Source organism: Perognathus longimembris, chromosome 1, assembly GCF_023159225.1.
Source record: "Perognathus longimembris pacificus isolate PPM17 chromosome 1, ASM2315922v1, whole genome shotgun sequence".
Lineage (NCBI taxonomy): Eukaryota > Metazoa > Chordata > Mammalia > Rodentia > Heteromyidae > Perognathus > Perognathus longimembris.
Window position 1 is genome coordinate 97750237 of NC_063161.1, and position 22427 is coordinate 97772663.

A 22427-nucleotide genomic window follows, 5' to 3' on the forward strand; every position below is an offset into this window, starting at 1 on the left:
TGGACACTGTCTTTGAGTCTCTTTGTGCTCAAGGCTAGCACTCTGCCACTTGAGCCACAGCACCACTTCCAGTTTTCTTGTGGCTAATTGGAGATAAGAGTCTCATGGACTTTCCTGGCTAAGCTGGCTTTGAACCGCGATCCTCAGATCTCAGCCTCCTGAGTAGCTAGAATTACAGGTGTCAGCCACCAGTCCCCATCTTGCCCTCTCTTCTTGTCTAAAACAGTTCTTTGGTCTCCTTTGACTAGCAACACCCTAATTATTAATCATTCCAATGAAAAAGTACAAAATGTGTGTGCATGTACACATGCATATGCACATGTATACTTGTGCACGCACATGTGTGTTAAATGAAGCTGAAACAGAATCCAGAATCTGAGGCCCTGGTGTCAGGCTCCCTGTGGCTAGCATATCAGGTGTCCCATTCACAGAGGCTGCTTAATTGTCATTGATGGTGTTGTCCTCTTTGTTTAGGCCACCAGGAAGCTCCAAGTCAGCCCAAGTTGCAGTACCAGCAAAAGTGCTATGGCGTGTGTTGTGTTGACTCAAGACCTCCCTAGTCACATTTAATTTCCTGTTCTTTCTTCCCTCTAATGACTTAGTCTTTTTCTGAATCCTATTGAACTCATTCATCCTTGTCACTTTGAATATTCTTTTGAGGGGGGTAAGGGATACAGTATAAACAAACTGAATAAACAAATCAGATGGCTAATTGCAGAAACAGCTTGCTTTGAAATCCTTTTACTCCAAACTTCAAAAAAAAAAAAAAAAGTGTAATCTTGCCCTGCCAGTCTTTCAGTGGCCGTGTTTACAAACTCACATCTGCTATGCTGAGTGAAGAATGTGTTCTTAAATGAGCAGTGATATTTTTAACTTCTGATGGATTTACTCCTGCCCGAGGATTTCTTCCAAATGGTGTGTCATAAAAGGACTTCTCCTGAGTCCAGTAAGACTCAAGACAAGAGCCCTGTGGGAGAATACTCAAGACAGAAGAGCCTTCCAGGGTGGTCCTGGGAAACACCAATCCCTGGGTCACAGGGAGAAGGCCAAGGTTTGAATGTGTATGCAAGGCTCCCAGGGACTTCCCCCTTGGAGGCTGGTTTCCAATGAAAGAAAGGACAGCGGGAAGGAGAAGAAAGCCAGAAGAACTTTGGAGGAGAAGGTGGGGAAAGGCTCTTTCTTTCTTTCTTTTTGTTGATCATGGGGCTTGAACTCAGGGCCTTGGTGCTATATCCCTGAGCGCTTTCGCTCAAGTCTAGCACTTTACCATGTTGACCCACATAACCACTTCCAGTTTTCTGGTGGTTAACTGAAGAGTCTCACGGACTTTCCTGCCCGGGCCAGCTTTGAACTGTGATCCTCAGATCTCAGCTTCCTGAGTAGATAGGATTACAGGTATAAGCCACCAGTGCCTGGCTAGAAAAGGCATTCTTGTCTTCTCCTGGCTTCTCCAGCCTATGACCAGCTCTGCAGCCTCCATTCTGCCTCAGAAGCCCGTGGGGCCTGGGGGAAGATGGGGAATGACCAAGGGACGGCGTTAACAGAAATATTGAACACCTGTGAGGAGATTTATGCTCATTTCCATACTTACTGGAGGCCAAGCCATTCTGTCCCTTTAATATACGCATCCAAGGTTTTTCCTTCCCTTATTTTCCTGTTTAACAACTAGATATATCTTCATTTTTCTAAATTGTGATAAAAACATATAACATAAGTAAGCATATTTAACCATTTCCCAGCTATTTTGGCAAGTGATTTTTACCACTTGGCTCTGTTTACAAGACAAATCACCCAGTGCCTAAAGAGATAGGTAGAAGAGGAGGCATGCTTCAACCAGTAGAACACCTGTGTGAGATCCTGAATTCAATCCCCAGTACTGCAACAAACAAACAGCCAGGGGAGACTGTGTTCACTTCTAAGAGTATACAAATTTCTTCTAAATGAAACCTATGCACAAGTTCAGTTCATGACTATACATTTTCCGTGCTTTAGATAAGGAGAAATAGTGGATAAACCGCAAGCTTTATTTTATACTTTAACATCAGATTGCTCTTTCTGTAAATAACTGACAAAGCTGGGAAGTTGAAAGTCACCAAGGATTGGGCCAGACAGGAAAAACGAGGATCTCAGATAAACCACAAACCGCATTTGTGCCTGAAAATTCAGACCGGTCATTCTGAGCATTTATAGCAAGGATTCAGTCATACAGATACTTTTAGTGATGACCACAAGACCTTTCCAGAATGGAGCAAGCACCTTCTCCTCTCCCCAGCTCCTCCTTGCCTGTCTACAGGATGGAGAGTTGGACCTCCACTTTGCTCCCTCTACGGAGTGCAGCTGAGTGAAGGCACAGGAAGGTTCCTTGGGAAGTTTGGGTTTTTTGTTGTTTTTTTTTCAGTTTCTACATGTTCAGAAATTTCTAGAATGAAGTGTTTCTCTTTTCTTTTGTGGTACTAGAATTTTCACTTGGGACCTCATGCTGGCTAGCTAAGCACTTTACCCCTTGAGCCATGCTCTCAGCCCTTTTGACTCATTTTTCATATAGGATATTATAGCACTTTCTAAAATTTAGAACTATAATCTTCCTACCTATGCCTTTTGTATAGCTGAGGTTACAAAGCAGGAACCATCATGCTTGAGTTTTTCTTGGATAGTCTCAGTAACTTTTCTGTAAGAGGCCTGAGGTGGCTTCCAACTACAATCTTCCTATGTCGGCCTCCCAAGTTGCATTTCTCTGAGAAGTTTCCTCTTTAAAGTTCCCACTATCAGTGTCTAGTTTTATTCCATGATCATTTTTGAAAGTAGAATTTTGCCATTCGCCAGTGGCTCGCACCTGTAATCCTAGCTGCTCAAGAGGCTGAGATCTGAGGATCGAGGTAAAGCCAGCCCGGGCAAGAAACTCCATGAGACTCTTATCTCCAATTAACCACCAGAAAACCGTGAGTGGCACCATGGCTCAAAGTGGTTAGAACACTAGCCTTGAGTTGAAGAGTTCAGGGACAGCACCCAAGCCCAGAGTTCAAGCCCCACATTGACAAAAAAAGAAAGTAGAATTTTGAAATTGTTGGCATTTCAGCAATTTTACTCTACTTTGATTCTGTTATTGAGGCATTATAAACTTTTAGAGGAGGCATACTGCCTTGCGTTTCATATTTCTTGTGTTTCTAGATTGTGATTTGGTTATCTATTAGGATGGATGTCTCTTCTAATTTTATTCAGTTGAGTCCTTGGTGAGCAGACTTAAACACTCAGTCTCCAGTACCATTCTCAGAGAGAAAAACACATGATCATAACAGCATCATCCATGTCAGGCTGGTACTATAGGTGGCCTGTGGGCCAGGCCACTCAAGATTCAGATGAACCCAACCAAAGCCCAACCAGAAAGACTGTATAGTATTCAATGGTATCTATGACACTTTTGGAAAAATCCAAATTATAGAAGAAACCTGAGCAGACTCATTCATGGCTCAGAAAGAGAACAGGGATGATTGCAGACAGCCATGAATGGCATTGGCATAAGACAGAGGAGCGCTACCATGAGACTGTGGGAAAATTGCTTCGCTGTGTAGATTTACTAGAATTTATTGAGCAGTGGTATGGAAATTATACCCCCAGAAGGCTGTTTTTTGTTTTGTTTTTTGCCAGTCCTGGGGCTTGAACTCGGGGCCTGAGCACTGTCCCTGGCTTCTTTTTGCCAAAGGTTCACACTCTACCACTTGAGCCATAGCGCCACTTCTGGCTTTTTCTATATATGTGGTGCTGAGGAATCAAGCCCAGGGCTTCATGTATACGAGGCAAGCACTATACCACCAGGTCATATTCCCAGTCCTCAGAAAGCTGTTTTAAAGAAAAAATAACACTGGGGGAAGGGACAAGGTAACAAACAGTACAAGAAATGTATCCAATGCCTAACGTATGAAACTGTAACCTCTCTGTACATCAGTTTGATAATAAAAATTTGAAAAAAAGAAAAAGAAAAAATAACACATTTTCCAATCTCTAGAGGTCACAATATTGTATTTTGCTGGCATTGTCTCCATATCTGTGCTTATCATTTTGCCACATTTTCTATTCTTATAGTAACTTTACTTTCAGCTAGACATAGCTTCTCATTATTCCTTCAGTAAAAATTTGGAATGTTAGACTTAGGTTTTTTTATGCCTAAATAACCTAATAACTTATGTATTGTTCCCCTGCCTTTTTTTTCCATATCAGGGCTTAGTGCTCTTGAATGGCTTTCTGCTCATAACTGGTACTATAATGCTTCAGCCATGCTTCTAGCCCAGCTTTTTGCTGGTTAATTGGTGATAGAGTGTCGTGGACTTTTTGGCTTGGCTGACTTTGAACCATAATCCTTTATGTCTCAGTCCCCTAAGATTATAGGCATGAGCCACCACCACCCCAGTTTCTCTTTTTGATTAGAGGTGAATATAAAGCTATAAAACTAAAGCTACTTCACTGAGGTTGGGCTTGTGTCTGACTACCTACTCCCAGAACAAAGTCCAGCAGCCCTGTGATGTCAGTCCCTCTATCCCTGTGCATTTCTGTCCCAACTTGTTGCCCTCAGCTTTTCATTTCTCTTAGATATGGTTTCCATGCTCTCCTTTCTTGGGACTTTCCAGTTTAAATATAAATGGGCTGCCACAAACCACCAGACATTTGAGGAGTGCATCTAACAAGCAAGGCAGAGATTATGGAAACAAGAAAGTCAAAGGAAACAGAGATGATAACGGAATGAGAAAAAGATGGAAATCAAACCATATTCTTGGTATTGTCTATGAGATGACAGATGACAGTACATCCTTTACTCTTGATAAGATTCTTAACAGGAATAGAGACAAAGAACAAGAATAAGATGTTGGAAACTACAAATGTCATAGCAATAGTAAAGATTTAACAGGAAACTTAGAAGATATAATTCAAAAATCACAAAAAAACCCTACAAGACAAAACAGATAGTTCATAACAACTATGAGAAAAACCAGAAAAGAAAGGAGACACAGTCCCTTAGAAATAGAATTTATAAGAGGAAACACTTGAGAAAACAGAAGGAAGGAATTTAGTGAATAAAAAAAGTTCAAATCTTAGAACAAAGAGAAACAAATCTTCAGATTGAATGACCCAGGGCAGCACAAGTACAATGGATGAAAAAAATCATCACTATCACATATCTTTAGACACTATTAAACATCAGGAATACAGAAAGTGTCTAAAAGCATCTCAAAATCCCAAGTAACTAAAACATTCTCACACATAGAAAGTCAGGAATCAGAATAGCATAGATCTTCTAGCATCCTGTATCTTCAGCTTTAATTCTATATTCAGCCACAGTAAAAATAAAATGTAAAGACAGAGCAAAATTATTTTGAGAAATGTAACCCATTCTTTTCTCAGGAAGCTTCTGGAAGATGATATTCTCATATCAAAAATGAGGGCTGGGAATATGGCCTAGTGACAAGAGTGCTTGCCTCATATACATGAAGCCCTGGGTTTGATTCCTCAGCACCACATATACAGAAAAGGTTAGAAGTGGTGCTGTTGCTCAAGAGGTAGAGTGCTAGCCTTGAGCAAAAAGAAGCCAGGGACAGTGCTTGGGCCCTGAGTTCAAGCCCCAGGACTGCAAAACAAACAAACAAACAATAACAACAACAAATGAGCAAGTAGGGTACCAATGGTTCATGCCTGTAATCCTAGCTACTCTGAGGTTCGCAGGTTGAAGCCAGACCAGGCAGGAAGTCTGTGAGAATCTTATCTCCAATTGACCACCAGAAAACCAGAAGTAGCTCTGTGGCTCAAAGTGGTAGAGCACTAGCCTTTAGGGAGAAGGAAGGAAGAGAGGGAGGGAGGGAAGGAGGGAATGAGAGAGGAAAGGAGGGAGGGAGGAGGGAGGAAGGGAGGAAAGAAAGAAAGGAAGGAAGGAAGGAAGGAAGGAAGGAAGGAAGGAAGGAAGGAAGGAAGGAAGGACCGACCAGTATATTGAGAATGAATGAGAATGAATGACATGAGAGAATTAACATGACAGAGTAGGAAATAAAAAGATAATCTAGGTGAGGACAATTGTATAGCAGGTCTAGAGAGTAACTGGTCCAGATGCAGCAAAGGACTATGGGAGTAAGGTCTCTAGAGGGGAGGTGGAGATTTATAGTAATTATTATCTAAAAACAACAAGCCACTTTAATCATTAAGTGTAAAAGACAGCAAATATGAATATTATTTGAGTCAACAATAAGAGCATCGTAAAGGCAGATTTAACTCAAAATCACAATAAAGTTTTGGCAGAGATCATTAGTTGCCTTCCTGATACATATTCTCCCCATCTTTTGCAGTATTCTAGCCCCAATTTTATTTATATTGAATATTCCGAGTTAAAAATACCACACGAAACAGCCTCCCTGGAATCCAGCTGACCAAGTTCTGCCAAGGGAGATAAGCGGGGATATCGTGTAGAACTTTGAAGGATGTTGTGCATACAGGCTGTTTGGTTGAGAAATGAGCTGTGTCACTCATACCTTCTGTTCCAGATGGTATATATGTTCACAAATAACCACTGGCTCTCCCCAGAGAAAAATTATCATTCCTTATCCTATCCATGCCGACTTGCCCATATGACTCAGTGGGTATAATAAAATATAGGACTAGAAATGACACAGGTCACCACCAAGATCTGTCAAAGGCTAGCCATGTGGTTCTTTTGCTTGCTTTGTTTATCAGACATGACAGTGTCCAAGAGAGAAACCACTCTGCTGTGTTGGGTAACAGAAGGAAGGGCAGAGAAGCAGAGAAGCTGAAGAGAAGGGTGTGTCCTGCCAGGGAGAAATCACACCTGATATCACCCACAGGTGTATGGGCTGTTCATCACCGCTGCACAACTTAATATGTCCTAGCTAATTTAGTTCCTTTCTCTACCTCAAAGAAATGGAGCTAGGAAAGGCAAAGAAAGCTTATTCCAGAAATGCCTTGAGGTCTCACCATTCCCGCCTAGCTCAACTTCTTCATGCCAGAGAGAAGAAAATCTATTTTATTCCTGTTATTTTGAGTCTGAGGTTTGCTTTGGAGTCATGCCTTCACTGACTGCTGAGAAGACAGTAAGTGTGAGTACATACAGGCATGAGATTTTAAAAGGCAGGTCCTCCATAATGTTAAGTCACCAGTCCATGTCCAAGAATAAGTATACTATGGATATACTATTTAGAAATGGATGGCTGGTATAAAATTCAGAAGAAGAAGAAAAAAAGGGCACTGGTGACTCACACTTGTAATCCTAGCTATTCAAGAGGCTGAGATCTGAGGATGGCGGTTCAAAGCCAGCCCAGGCAATAAAATCTGTGAAACTCTAAGATAATAGTCTGAACCACCAGAAAAACAGAAGTAGAGCTGTGGTTCAAAGTGGTAGAGTGCTAGCTTTGAGCAGAAGAGCTCAAGGACAGTGAGTGCACGGGCCCCAAGTTCAAGCCCCATAACAACCACCACAAAACCCCCCACAAAAGCCAACAACAGATAAGTGAATTTGAAAGAGTTTGGCTTAGAGAATGGAGACAGGTAGAGCAGGGACTGTTTCATTTTGTTAGTTTTTTTTTGTTGTTGTTGTTGTTTTTTTGGCCAGTCCTGGGCCTTGGACTCAGGGCCTGAGCACTGTCCCTGGCTTCATTTTGCTCAAGGCTAGCACTCTGCCACTTGAGCCACAGTGCCACTTCTGGCCATTTTCTATATATGTGGTGCTGGGGAACGAACCTAGGGCTTCATGTATATGAGGCAAGCACTCTTGCCACTAGGCCATATGCCCAGTCCCTCATTTTGTTAGTTTTAATGAAACATTTGGTTTCTTAAATATAGGTATGGATTCCTTTGATAATAAAGTTCTTACAAGGAAAGGCAAACCAACCACAAAGCATTTATGTTAGGGGTACACATGTAAGAACCTCAACTTCAATATATAGGTGAGAAAACCTGAGCCCCACAGTGGATTCAGGGCCAGCTTCTTTGTCTCCATGGTGTGCATATGACTATTTCATGACCTGAGGACAGATGGAACGGCTCTTTTCCATTCAAGAGACTCACTTCCTATTCTCAGAACCTCGATGTTGCCAGGTGCTAGTGGTCTGTAATCTGAGCTACTCGAGAGGCTGAGATCTTAGGACTGAAGTTTGAGCTAGCCATTGACGAAAAGTCTGTGAAATTCTATCTCCAATTAACCACCCAAAAAGCTGGAAGTAGAGGTATGGCTCAAGTGATAGAATGCCAAACTTTGGCCAAAAAAAAAAAAAAAAGCCAAATGAGAGCATGAGACCCAGAGTTCAAGCTCCAGGACCACACACACAAAAGAAGAACTTTGATGTCTCAAGGCTAGAAAACTGACTCCGTTTGACCACATTTCTCTGTAGCATGCTACACACTGCAGTGTAATATTCCCAGCACTGGTACAAATGTGGAAATAAAATATCTTGGACAGAGGATATTCTTCACTTGCAGAAGTTCATCTTTTCTCCTCATTCTCTTGTGCTCCAGACACTCAAAAAGGAAACCAACTACTTATATGCTGTTATGAATATAATACTCACTTACTCAACACCTGCCATATGCCCCACAGTAAGGTTTAAAGTGAAGGAAAAGGAGCAATTTCTTTTGTCACAGAGGTTGGAATGTAGAGGAAGAAAAGGCAAGGAAGGGAGCAGTAAACAGCATTTTATTGTGTGCTGGTACTGAGACACAAACAAGGGGCCTGGGTGCTGTCCCTTAACCTTTTCACTCAAAGCTGGTGAACTACCATTTGAGCCACAGCTCCATTTCCTGATTTTGGGTGGCTAATTGGAGTCTCACAAACGTTCCTGCTTGGGCTTGCTTTGAAATGGGATCCTCAAATCTCAGCCTCCTGAGTAGCTAGGCCTGAACCTAGCCTGTCAGTAAGCAGTATTTTTTTTTTTTTTTGTCAGTCATGGGGCTTGAACTCAGGGCCAGTGCACTGTCCCTGACATTTTTGTTCTAGGCTAGCTCTCTACTGTTTTGAGCCACAGCTCTACTTCCGGTTTTCTGGTGGTTAACTGAAGATGAGTCTCATGGATTTTCTTGCCTGGGTTGGCTTCCAACTGTGATTCTCAGATCTCAGCCTCTTGAGTTAGCTAGGTTACAGGTGGTATGAGCCACCAGCACCCAGCTAGTAAGCAGCCTTTTTTTTTTTTCTTTTTTGCCAGTCCTGGAGCCTGAACTCAGGGCCTGAGCACTGTCCCTTTTTTCTCAAGGCAGCACTCTACCATTTGAGCCACAGCGCCACTTCTGGCTTTTTCGATTTGTGTGGTGCTGAGTAATCAAACCCAGGACTTCAAACATGCTAGGCAAGCACTCCACGGCTAAGCCACATTCCCAGCCCAGTAAGCAGCCTTTCTGACAACATAAATCATTACCACTTAGGGAACAGCATAAGCTACTATGCATTCTTAGAAGGCTTCCTAGAATAGGTGACTGTTATGGATTGAAGATGAACTATTTCCCACAGACTTATATGTGCTCCTGATGGTGGTACTATTTGGGGAGGTGGTAGAAACCTTAGGAGGTGGGCTTAGCTGGAGAGAAGTCACTGAGGGTGTGGCATTGAAGGTTATATATACCTGGTCCCCCATTCTCTTCTTCTTGTGTCTCTACTTCCTAGCTGACCTGAGGTGACTAGCTCAGCTCCACCACATCTTCCCCACCACAATGCTCTGCCTCATGGCAGATCTAGAAACAGAGACATTTAGCTCAAGTAAATCCTCCTCCTATTTAGTTGCTTCCCTCAGATCTCTGTCACAGCAAGGAAAAGCTAACAAACACCACTGGCATTAAAGGGAATACTTAAGTAAGAGAGACCAGCATTCCAGAACTAGTTGAACTCTTGAATAAAACTATCTTAAAAGAGGGAGTGGGTGTCCATGAGCTTCTGTGAGTCCCTTTAGGTGGAGAAATAGGAGCTGAGAAGAAACAGAGAGATGTCTAGGACAGTGAACAAGGCGCTCACTACTGGCTAAAGAGCATACAGCTTGAACTCTGGCTCTGGGTGCTGTCCCTGAGCTTTTATGTTCCACTTGAGCCATAGCCCCACTTCAAGCTTGTTTTAATAGTTTAGTGAAGATAAGAATCTTAGGGAGGGGCTGGGGATATGGCCTAGTGGCAAGAGTGCTTGCCTGGTATACATGAAGCCCTGGGTTCGATTCCCCAGCACCACATATACAGGAAGTGGCGCTGTGGCTCAAGTGGCAGAGTGCTAGCCTTGATCAAAAAGAAGCCAGGGACAGTGCTCAGACCCTGAGTCCAAGCCCCAGGACTGGCCCCCAAAAAAAGAATCTTAGGGATTTTCCTGCCCAGGGTGGCTTCAAACCAGGATCCTCAGATCTCAGCCTCCTGAGTAGCTAGGATTACAGATGTGAGCCAATGGCTACTGGCTTAAAAAAAAAAGTACCAGGGGACTGAGCTCCACTCCATGGAAAACTCAAGCCTGAAGCTTCCCATCCTTTTTCCTGTTCCCCTTCCAGCCTCAGATCTCTGCTCCTATTCAGGGTTTATGCAAGAAGCAGGGAGGTGTTTGCTCCAAGGACTGAGGCAAGAGGCCTGCCCAGCGCAATACCTGGAAGAAGCTGGAGGAACTTTCCATACTATGTCAAGAACCCTGTCTTCCTCATCTGTGCAACTCTGTACCTCCAATCCTCCCTCAACCCTAGAAGCAATGGAAAGGAGGATTATTTGTGGGAGGAACAGAGGAAAACATCTAGAAAGCCTGGGTTTGAGAGGAGAAGCAGCCTCTGGCTTCCCTCATTACTCTGGTCTGGTCTGCTTTTTAGCTTCCATCTGAACTTTTTTGTTGTTGTTGATCATGGGACTTGAACTCAGGGCCTGGGCACTGTCCCTCAGCTTTTCTGATCAAGGCTAGTGCTCTACCACCTTGAGCCACAGCTCAAGAAAACTTCCGGTTTTCTGCTGGTTAATTGAAGATAAGAGTCTCACAGATTTTCATGCCTGGGCTGGTTTTGAACCTCAGTCCTCAGATCTCAGCCTCCTGAGTAGCTACAATTACAGGTGTGAGCCACCAGTGCCTGGCTATCTGAACTTTTGGTTAAGAGGAATTTCAGAAGTTGCAGGACAGGAAGGAAATCCAAGTTTAAGGCACTACTATTCAGCCTTCTCATTAGGTCTAGTCTCCACTGTCCTGGTTGATTCTGGCTCTTTCTTCCTGTTCTTAGCATTTCTCCATCAGACTGCTGGATTTTCAGAGAGTAAGACCCAATCTTATTTCGGTTCAGCATCTTCTGCCCTAGCACCCTCATTTGAGGTCTGGAAATCCACACAGCAACCTTCAGGCTTGACCTGAGGAAAATAGTACACACACACACACACACACACACACACACACATCCTCAAGGGCCCTCTTCACAGAGTACCTCAGAACGTAGTCATTCTTTGTGCTACCTCTGGAATGTCAATATGTTGACAGCCCAAGCCCTCACTGGGGACATTTGGAATGTGACCCTACAAGTCAAGCAAGGGACAAAGATCTTCAGTCTCTGATCTTTGCCAACCCCCAGCCCTGTCTGTGATCCCCTTGTCTGTCCCCACACATTGCTGGAGCTGGAGCTGCCAATGTGCTTTGTAAGGCAGTTTTCAGCCTTCTCAGAGTTTGGTTTTTCATATGTCAAAAGATTGCCATGATTAACTTCGGGACTCTGAAGTGGGTATGGTGGCTTTTGCCTGTAGTCCCAACTACAGGAAAGACTAAGTAAGACAGGAGGGTTGCTTGAGGTCAACCCAAGCAACATAGTGAGACCTCATCTCAAAAAATAAGACCAATACTATGGAATGGTAACTCCTTTGTACATTACCCCTATAATAACAACAACAAAAAAGACAAACTTAAGGATTCTGTCATGGAGCAGGGTATTTCAATGCTACTGGGTGTTTTGTTGTTGCTTAGCCTTGTAAGCTTTTTTTTTCTTTTGAGAATGGCATTGTGGAGACCCACTTCTTATACATCTATTTAATCATGTGAGCCCCCAAAAGTTTATTCGTTCCTGTCTCTCCCTTTTGCCAGGATAATTCTTGAATGACAGTCCTATCTATGTCTTCTTCCCCAATAGCTGGGAATACAGGCATGCACCATCATGACTAGTTAAAAGGGCTACTTAAAATGAAAGGACTAAGCTGAGTGCTTGTGGCTTAAGCCTGCAATCATAGCTACTCAGGAGGCTGAGATCTGAGATTTAAAGGCATACCATGCAGACAGATCTCAGAAACTCTAAAACTAGTGAAAAGCCAGAAGTATAGGTATGACCCATGTGGTAGAGCCCTATCCTTGAGTGAAAGGCCAAGCACTGAGGCCAAACCTCGGTATGAGCATAAATAAATAGGATAAAAAGAATTAAATGCCCAATCTGGACTTGAGTGTAAAATCTACTGATTTTTAAGTTAACTTCTTTTTTTGTTCTGTTTTAGGGCTTGACCTTGGGGCCTGGGTACTGTCCCTGGGCTTTTGTGCACTTGAGCCACAGCTCTATTTCTGGCATCCTAGTGGTCACCTGGAGATTAAGAGTCTCATGGAGGGGTTGGGAATGTGGTTTAGCAGTACAGTGCTTGCCTAGCATGCATGAAGCCCTGGGTTTGATTCCTCAGCACCACACACACACACACACACACACACACACACACACACACACACACACACACAGAGAAAAAGCCAGAAGTGGCACTGTGGCTCAAGTGGGAGAGTGCTAGCCCTGAGCAAAAGGAAGCCAGGGACAGTGTTCAGACCCTGAGTTTAATCCTCAGAACTGGCAAAAAAAAAAGTCTCATGGACTTTCCTGCTTGGGCTAGCTTTGAACTGTTTGTGATCCTCAAATTTGAGCCTCCTGAGTAGCTAGGGTTATAGGTGTCAGCCACCAGAACCTGGCTTAAATTACAGTTTTATTAGCCCATATAGGCCACAAAGATACATGCTCATGACTAGATGAAATTCCATGGCTTTAAAAAACTAGTTTTATTGATTTGTAAACTCAGCCCTTAAAAGCAATTTAGTGCTTTCATTGTGTGTGTGTGTGCGCACGTGTGTGTATGTGTGCTCTTGTGCATGTGTGTGTGTATTGGTTGTGAAGTTTAAACCCAGAACCTGGCTCTGTCCTTGAGCTCTTTTGCTCAAGGCTAGTGTTCTATCGCTTTGAGCCACAGCTCCATTTCCAGTTTTCTGGTGGTTAACTGGAGACAAGAATCTCACAGACTTCCTGTCTGGGCTGGCTTTGAACTGCAATTCTCAGATATCAGCCTCCTGAGTAGCTAGGATTACGGGTGTGAGCTACCTGCACTGGCTCCTTTTTTTAAAAAGGAGAAACCCATACAAAATGATCAACAAATTATTTGATGAAATTCTCTCTATATAAAGGAAGATCGCTGGATTCGGAAGCAGGAAATTACATCCAAATCATCCATGTGATTTCTCAGCAGCCAGCCTCTGATGTGGGTGCTGAGCTAAGCTATGTGTGGCTTATAAAATGAACATAATCTCACCTGCTATTTTCACTGTGCACAGTTGTTGATAAAACAAATCTAAACTATTTAATTGAGGAAATCTCTTTGTAAATTCTGAATAATCATGCAAGTAAGGGAACTTACATTGTAAATTTTTTTGGTGTGTGTGTCTAAATCATGGTCATTCCATGGTGCTTTTATTTGCACACAGACATTCAATTCCTTTTAAATAATTTAACATGCCTTCCTACTAGAGCCCAATTTTAAAGAATTAATCTTTTAATGATCTACAAAATAGTGGATTAAACATAGTAACTCTGCTAATGACTGTTTAGTGGAAACACAACTGATCAAAGCTCCTAGAGTAAATTAAACATGTTAATCTGTTAAATGTGTAGATTTTAGTCTGATAGAGATTGTAAATTACTTCTATTCTGGTGAGAAAGGTAGCTAACAATAAGGTTCTCTTTGCTCTTCTGTATAACATTAACTACATTTTTTTTGCGTGTATATTAATGCTAGGGCTTGAATTCAATGTCTCATGCACATGCTTGGCTTTTTCATTTAAGTCTCATGAACTTTCCTGCCCAGGGCTAGTTTGAACTGTGAGCCTCCTGAGTAACTAGGATTATATGCATGAGCAACCAACCCCTAAGAAAGGAACATTATTAATAGAGCATTACACAGGAAAAAAAAAATACAGTACTGCAAATACAGTACACCCTCAAGTATCACCCACAGATAGCCATGAGTATTTAATGGGGGGCCCGGAAGGTTATTGAAATGATAAGGGATGTGGTTATATGGTTATGAGTAATGAGGATTTTCTTCTTCTTTTTCCTCCCTGCTGGTACTGGGGCTTGAACTCTGGGCTGGGGTACCTTCCTTGAGCTTTTTGTGCTCAAGGCTCGTACTGTACCACTTAAGCCATATGCCACTTCTGGATTTTTTTTTTTTTTTGGCCAGTCCTAGGTCGTGAACTCAGGGCCTGAGCACTGTCCCTGGCTTTCTTTCTTTCTTTCTTTTTTGCTCAAGGCTAGCACTCTGCCACTTGAGCCACAGCGCCACTTCTGGCCATTTTCTGTATATGTGGTGCTGAGGAATCGAACCCAGGGCCTCACGTATACAGGCAAGCACTCTTGCCACTAGGCCATATTCCCAGCCCACTTCTGGATTTCTGTGGTTAATTGGAGATAAAGAATCTCATGGACTTTTCTTCCCAGGCTGGCTTCAAACTTCAGTCTCCAGACTTGAGCCTCCTGAGTTGCTAGTATTATAGGCATGAGCCTCCAGTACCAGCTGAGCATTTTCTTTTTAATATAGGCCTCCATTCCCAGTACACACACACACACACACACACACACACACACACACACACACACACGGAAGTTGGAGGTGTAGCTCAGTTGTAGAGCCTATGATTAGCAAGCTCAAGCCCTTGGTTCTTGCCCCCAGCTCCCCAAAATGAAAGAAGTATAGAAATTCACCACAAAGCAAATTTATTTAATGCAATGTACTCCTTTTATTAAATTATAAAACTGCTGTCGATACATACACTTGTGGAAATAAAATACATTTTTCTCAAGTATCTGCTTTTGGATAGCACATGGTTTTAAACAAACAACAACAAAAAGCTCCCTATCTTCTGGGTCTGCTAGTGGTCTGCTTTTTATTAGCACTTGCAGCCAGACTTACCAAGTATAACTCTTCTAGGTACAATCAAAATTTACGGAAAATATTACAAAGACAAATGCCTTGAAAAGAGGATGCAGTGCAGGAGGGAAAACGCAGCTATCAAAACTGGTATCAAAATTTAGTCAAAATAAAGTTTTAGTACACTATGGCTTTGCATAAAGCTTCAAAGGAAGAGAATTTAAAGACACTTCTCATCAAAGGCACTTAGGAGAGATTTTGTAAAATACTTCTTTAAATTTAATTTGACTCCAACAGGTTTTTTTTAATTCCTTTTTTCACATCTGCCTCACAGTGAAACAGTCCTAGAAGGCAGCCATGAATGAGGAAGAAGTTATTGCTCCTTAATATACATATTTCAAAATGCACAAAGAGGATTAATACAGATTTTGGTCCACAGAAACAAATGACAGTATCAGACTGTGGTGGTGTTCTTCATTCTGAGCTTCCTTCCCCCCCCCACCCCCTGCCCAAAAAAAAAAAAAGCCATGGTCATAAACTGCTCCATCCCAGTATCATCAACAGAACCTGCAGTGTGTTCTGTCTGCACTGACTGTAATCTGGTCCCCGTCACGTCTCCACAGTGCCCTTGAACTGGAGAAGTCCCCCCCCAGGAGGCCTCACAGAGTGTCCATCAGATGCCACAGGTGTGCTCAGAACGTCCATGCTACCCCATCTACAGTTCGGTGTCTCGGTACCTGGAGGGCGAGTTGTAGTAACCCCGTTTTGTTTGCTCGGCGAGCTGCTGGCGGTACTGCTCCTCCTCTGGATCACTGCCGAAACTTCCCCTGGTGTCATGGTAAAGCCTGGAGGGCCCTTTCTGTGGCTCGGGGGGTCTGGAACTAGCAAGGTGAGAGTGTTACACAAGTCCCAGGGCACAGTCAGTCCTCCAGCATCCCCGTGGAGAGGCTGGAAGAACAGTAGGTAATCACCTAAGAAGGGTCATGTTCTTTCTGTTCTTTTTTTATTTTATTTTATTTATTTATTTTGTGCTGGTCCTGGGGCTTGAACTCAGGGCCTCAGCATTACTCCCTATCTTTATTAGCTCAAGGTTAGCGTTCTAACATTGTAGCCACAGCTCTCTACTCCTGGCTTTCTATTTTCTTGGCCAGGCTAGCTTAGAACCATAATCCTTAGATCTCAGCTGTGGAGTAGCATAATCCTTGGATCTCAGCTGCGGAGTAGCTAGGATTTCAGGTTTGAGCCACTGATGGCCAGCTTTAAGAGAACATCTTCTTTTTTTATATTTATTTATTTATTTATTTTGCCAGTTCTGGGCCTTGGACTCAGGGCCTGAGCACTGTCCCTGGCTTCTTTTTTGCTCAAGGCTAGCACTCTGCCACTTGAGCCACAGCGCCACTTCTGGCTGTTTTCTGTACATGTGGTGCTGAGGAATTGAACCCAGGGCTTCATGTATAGGAGGTAAGCACTCTTGCCACGAGGCCATATTCCTAGCCCTAAGAGAACACTTTCTGATGCCTAAGCATACTGTGCCATCAACCAGGTTTATGTGGTGGTGGGGATGGGAGGGCAAATAGGCCAAGGACAAAGTCCTTCACTTGGAAAGTGGGTAAGGAAGTAAGTCACATGCTCCCTGACCTAGGAGTTCCCTATTGGCTAGAGAGGGCCACAATTTTCTGCTACCCTCACCCACTGGGGCTCTCTTCCAGTTTTGGTGAAGATGCAAAGTTCCCTTTGTTGCCATGTCAACCTGGTCAATGGCTGTCATTCCCTTGGTAAGAAATATGCCTCTAGTTTTCTTGTTTTTGCCTTTTCTTTTTTGGTACTGGGGACTGGGCCCAGGACGTTGCACTTGCTAGGCAAGTGCTTTGCCATTGAACTGCATACCAGCCCATGCCTCTAGTTTTCTACTGAAAAACTAGTTGTGGTCAGAATGGCTTCAAGAATATGTGATTTAAAAGCTAGGTACTGGGCTGGGAATGTGGCTTAGTGGTAAAGTGCTTGCCTAGCATGCATAAAGTCCTGGGTTCAAGTCCTCAGCACCACATAAACAGAAAAGGCCAGAAGGGGCTCTGTAGCTCAAGAGGTAGAGTGCTAGCCTTGAGCAAAAAGAAGCCAGGGACAATGCTCAGGTCCTGAGATCCAAGCCCCAGCACTGGCAAAAAAAAAAAAAAAAAAAAAAAAAGAAAGAAAGAAAGAAAAGAAAAGAAAAAAGAAAGAAAAAGCTAGGTGCCGGTGTACATTTGCAACCCTAGCTACTCAGGAGGCCGCGATCTGATGATGGGGGTTTGAAGCCAGTCTGGGTATAGTCCAACTATTATCTCCAAGAAGCTTGAAGTGGAGCTGTGGTTCAAGTGGTAGAGTGCTAGCCTTAAGAAAAATTGCTCAAGGACAATGTAGGCCCTGAGTTCAAGCCCTAGGGCCAATACACACACACACACACACACACACACACACACACACACACACACACACACACACTATGTGTGATTTATTTCTTTCCTATTCCCAGAGGCAGGAAACCTCCCAACTTAAGTGCTGATCAGTTGCTGCTAACAGTGCCTTCGAACCCAGCTCAGCACAGTGGCCTGACTTTACTGGGTGATTTAAAAAAAAAAGAGGATCTTGGCTGAGAGCCAGAAATCAGTGAGAGAAACAGGCCTAAGTTCTAGGACTTCTGCTCCTCTGCTGTCCTAACACAACCTAATGCAATTGACCTTCAACAGCTGCAGGGCACCCAGCACAAGGGAAGTTATCCTGGATTTTTGATTTGACTATCTGTACAATGAAATGTGATGGAATGGGTAAAGAGAGCAGCACCTGTCACTCTGAAACGTGAGAACAGAAGATTCTTTCTTGCAGTCCAAATGGCAGAAAAGGTCCTTCAGGGACTTTCCTTGAACACCCTTACCTCACGTAGTGGGGCAGGCCGGCTTCTGGCTTGGGCCCTTTGATTGGAACCGCATAGATATCCGGATGCTTCTGAGCAATTTCCAGCTGTGGTAATTAAGAAGAGAGAATGAGGCACTGCCTGGTTCCTCTCATCGTCCCCAGCCACCCTGCTTCTCTCCCCTACTTCATCTTGATAAGACGAAAAGACAAAACAAAACAAACAGATGCAGCTCTAATTTCCTAGGAGTAGCTATGAAATAGAGATAATGTTTAAAATCCTATAATGTTCTATTCATGCATGAACTGTGAAGACACCCCGCTAAGGGACAAATCACTTATAGAAGGTTCCAAAATCAGCAAATTCAGATGCACACACAAAATGGGCAGGAGGAGAACATGAGGATACTATCTATTAGGTGCAAACTTCTCTTAGGAAGGATGAAAGAAGTTTCTGGCAATGGATAGTGATGGCGGTAACATGACAGTGGGAAGGTACTCGATGCCACCAAGGTGTGTATTTAAAGGTGGCTGAAGTAGAATAGTTTATGTTGTGGATATTTTATCACAAATGAGAAAAAACAAAGAAGTGGAAATGTAGTTCAAGTGGTAGAGCTCCAGCCTTGAGTGAAAAAGTCAAGAGAGAGACAGGCGTCAGTAGCTCTTGCCTATAATCCTAAGAAGCTGAGATCTGAGGAATGTGGTTCAAAGTCAATCTGGGCAGGAAAGTCTGTGAGACTCTTATCTACAATTAATCACCAAAAAGCCCAAAGTGGAGCTGTGGCTCAAGTGGTAGAGCACTAGCCTTGAGCACAAAAGCTCAGGGAATAGTACTTAGGCCCAGAGTTCAAGCCCCAGTCCAGCACCTGCCCCAACTCTCCCCAAAAAAAGCCAAGAAAGAAGCCTAAGCCCTTTTTGAGACAAAAACAAATAGTAATAAATACTTGTAGAGGGGAGGGGAGGAAAGGGAGGGGAGAATAAGGGAATGGGGAAGGGAGGGGAAGGGAGAGGAGGGGAGAGGAGAGGAGAATATGTTCAAACACTGTTGTAACAAAACAAATTGAATAAAACTCTCCTATCCACTGGGACAGAATATACTACACAGACCTAACCTAAATTTACTTAAATAATTATTCTTTCCCAAGTCCCCATCCACCATCCACAGATGAGATCTCCTGATGCTGCCCAGTCTAGTCTTGAACTACTTGGCTTAAGTGATCCTCTTGCCTCAGCCTCTCAAATAGTTGGAATTACAGAGGTAAGTCACCATTGTTTAAATTCTTCTCTGACATTGAGAGGTTACATGTACACACAGGACAAAAACTGAAACAGTTCTAACAGTATAGTCAATGGGCCTTTCCATTTTAGCACCCAAAGTCAGCTAGGAATGGACAAATGCTCCATTACCAACTAAGTACCAGCAGCATTCTAACACTGCTTTGGAGAGGCACTGATTCTTGTCCCATCTGCCCAATCCAGAACTAGATATAATGATCTCAAGTATAGGGAGGGTCCGCAAGGATGACTGGGTGGGTGGTATATAGCACAGTGATAGAGCCTCACCATGCACACTCCAGATCCTGGATTAATGCCCCAGGACTGTACATAAAGTATGGGGAGGCAGACTCTTATTCATCTTGTCAGCTAGGACTTGTTGAGTGGAAGGAAAATGGATGATTTTCCATCAGCTGGCAATTTGAAATTGGCACACACACCACTGTGTACCTGACTATTTCTGTCACATCTGTAGCAGTGTAAGAGGACTGCATACTACTGCACTGAAATCAATAAAATTACCTTTTTTTTTTTTCTTTTCCAGTCCTGGGGCTTGAACTCAGGGCCAGAGCACTGTCCCTGGCTTCTTTTTGCTCAAGACTAGTACTCTAGCACTTGAGCCACAGCGCCACTTCTGGCTTTTTCTGTTTATGTGGTGCTGAGGAATCGAACCTAGGGCTTCATGCATGAGAGGCAAGCACTCTACCACTAAGCCATATCCGCAGCCCCTCAAATTACCTTTTTTTTTTTTTTTTTGGTCTTTTTTTTTTCTTTTTCTTATGGATACTGGGGATTGAACCCAGAATGTTGCACTTACCAGGCAAGTGCTTTGCTGCCACTGAGCTACATCCCAGGCCAAAGAAACTATATCAATCTTTTCCTGTGGACAAGCTGTGACTGTGTAGTATTTTATAAACAATTACCCTTGCATTCTGGGCTTCCTGGAGCTCCTGCATTCTCTGCAATCTGGCCTTGTGATCCATCTTCTCAAATATTTTGACTTTTCCCAGAACTGATTTGGGAGTGTTTTCTTGTTCGTCGTTACTCTCCTCCACCTCCTCACCCTCAGGGGGAGGGACAGGAGTGGAGGGCTTCAAGATAGGTCGACCAAAGGCAGGTTTTGCTGCAACTGGGGGAGGACAACTTTTGGTAGATGTGGTGAGAATTTCATTCCCGGCCATGGCTGCAAAGTTTGGCTTGTATTCCTGGGATCTGGATAAGTCATAAGATTCTTCTCTGTTATGACTTTTAGCCTGCAAAGAACAATGGCACATTTTTCCTTTGGGTTTTGAGTCTTAGAAAAAAAAATCTACATTAGTGATTTAACACACTCCATTTCCTGATCAGTTTCCAAAGATGGTCAACAAATACCATTCTGGCAAGGAATCAAATATGGGCAGGGCAAATGGCCCTATAGCTGGGCATCCTGAGCCCTACCTTAAGGTGTTGGGAAGTATTTGAATGGGGACTGGGTGGTAGCTATTGCTAGAGGTAGAAAAGACTTTGAATAATTTTGTATTGGAGCAGATTTCAAGCCCTGCTTCTAAGTTTTTCCCCGATACATAGCACAGCTCATTAATTACTCCTGACAGCTTATACAACTGGCTGCTTTTCTTCTCTCTAAATATATGCATCCCCCTGTGTCTTCACTTTGATTCGACTCTGAATAACCATTTATTAATTCAATAAATGAAGCTGTCCTCAAACAGAGAAGCATTCTCTGTAGTGATTGTTTTGCTGATGCATCTGAATTAGATTGTGGGCAGAAAACTTTCATTCGACAGGAAAAGAGAAACTGATTCTGAGAAGGGTGATTCTAGCATGCATCATTTGTCAATTTTTTCTCTTTCTAAAATAAATAAACAAATGAACCTTCCTCTCTCTATCTCTTTCACTAGTCTTCTACCATTTGAGCCACAGCTCCACTTCGATGAGAGTCTAATGGACTTTTCTGTCTCAGCCTCCTCAGTAGCTGGGATTACAGGCGTGAGCCACTGGCACCTGCTTGTATGCTCTCTTCATATTGTCTTTCCTTCCTAACTTTTCTCTTCCTCATTCAAGAACCTATCCATCAGCCCCAACGGATAGATAGGCTCTAATATAGGACACAGGGAGTCAAACCATTACCAACACCATTTCGTTTGCATGCTTCCTCCTGGCTACCCATGGGGCCTCTGGAGCTTCCTTTTCCTTCCCAGCCACGTACCTTGGGCGGCTCTGGCTTGAATGCCGGAGGTGGGCTATTGTCCCTAAGTTGATCTCTGCTAGCAGCCCTCCACATCTGAGCTCGTGGCTCTGGGCTGGGTTTCCTTATGCTCTACAAAACATAAAGATTCATTCACAACAAGAACATCCAGGCAGAGAAGTCCACTCCCGGCTTTGCTGGAGTTCTGCGAACTTGGAAGAAGTTCTGACATTGACCTGCTGAGTACCAGCTGACCTTTAACTAGCAAATGCTCAAGATGTGCTTTATACAACTGGCTGCATCCAAGGCAGAGGGCTCTACCTTTAAAGTATACACACACAAAAAAAATCCTGCTGTAATAACCATTGCTATTTCTAAGCAATAGTTCATCTATGTCTATAGAGATTCACAAGTAAATGTACTCTTCATAACTTGTCTAATATATGCTAATGTTGTATTGTTGGGGTGATGGGTTCCCTCCTTCAACTTATGTTTTGGGGCATTCGTTTGTACTTCATAGCAAAAAATATTCCTCACTGGAGTGAGTAATAATATCAACAATTACTTAAACGTGTTTGGATCACTGATTGTACAAAGATCATACACCAATGTTTGCTGAGGTACAATAAACTGTTCTGCTCCTAAATTAATGCCTATTGATGCAATTTCTAGGATGTGTAAGCTGTCGATCACTGGCTGGTGGATGCATAGTACAGGTGATCAGAGGTATCATCAATCATAAAGTCAATTTGAAAAATTGAAATACAAGAGAGAAGGAAACTGATGGGGAAACACTCAGGAGCCATGGCAAGATTAGAAGGTTAAAGACAGATGGAGAAGAAAGGCAAGGGCTCCTAAGAGTACAGATAGAGAGGCCTAATCAAAGGTTACAAGCAAATATAGCAACATCATATTTAAAAGGAACATTCTGCTGGTGATTTGCACA

General features: G+C 43.1%; 1 protein-coding gene across 3 annotated transcripts in view; it reads right to left on the bottom strand.

Moving 5' to 3' along the window:
* Positions 1 to 14966: 14966 nt before the first annotated feature.
* The window catches only part of Tjp2 (tight junction protein 2), a 126650-nt gene continuing 119189 nt past the window's right edge, over positions 14967 to 22427 (bottom strand). For 2 of the 3 annotated variants that reach the window (XM_048332863.1, XM_048332847.1), the window contains 4 exons: positions 21503 to 21613; positions 20220 to 20549; positions 18044 to 18129; positions 14967 to 16013 (listed from right to left, as the gene is read on the bottom strand). In XM_048332863.1, the coding sequence (XP_048188820.1) occupies positions 15848 to 16013; positions 18044 to 18129; positions 20220 to 20549; positions 21503 to 21613 (693 nt within the window). In that variant the 3' untranslated portion in view covers positions 14967 to 15847. The remainder of the gene's footprint in view (positions 16014 to 18043; positions 18130 to 20219; positions 20550 to 21502; positions 21614 to 22427) is intronic. The other variant, XM_048332855.1, reaches the window with a different exon arrangement.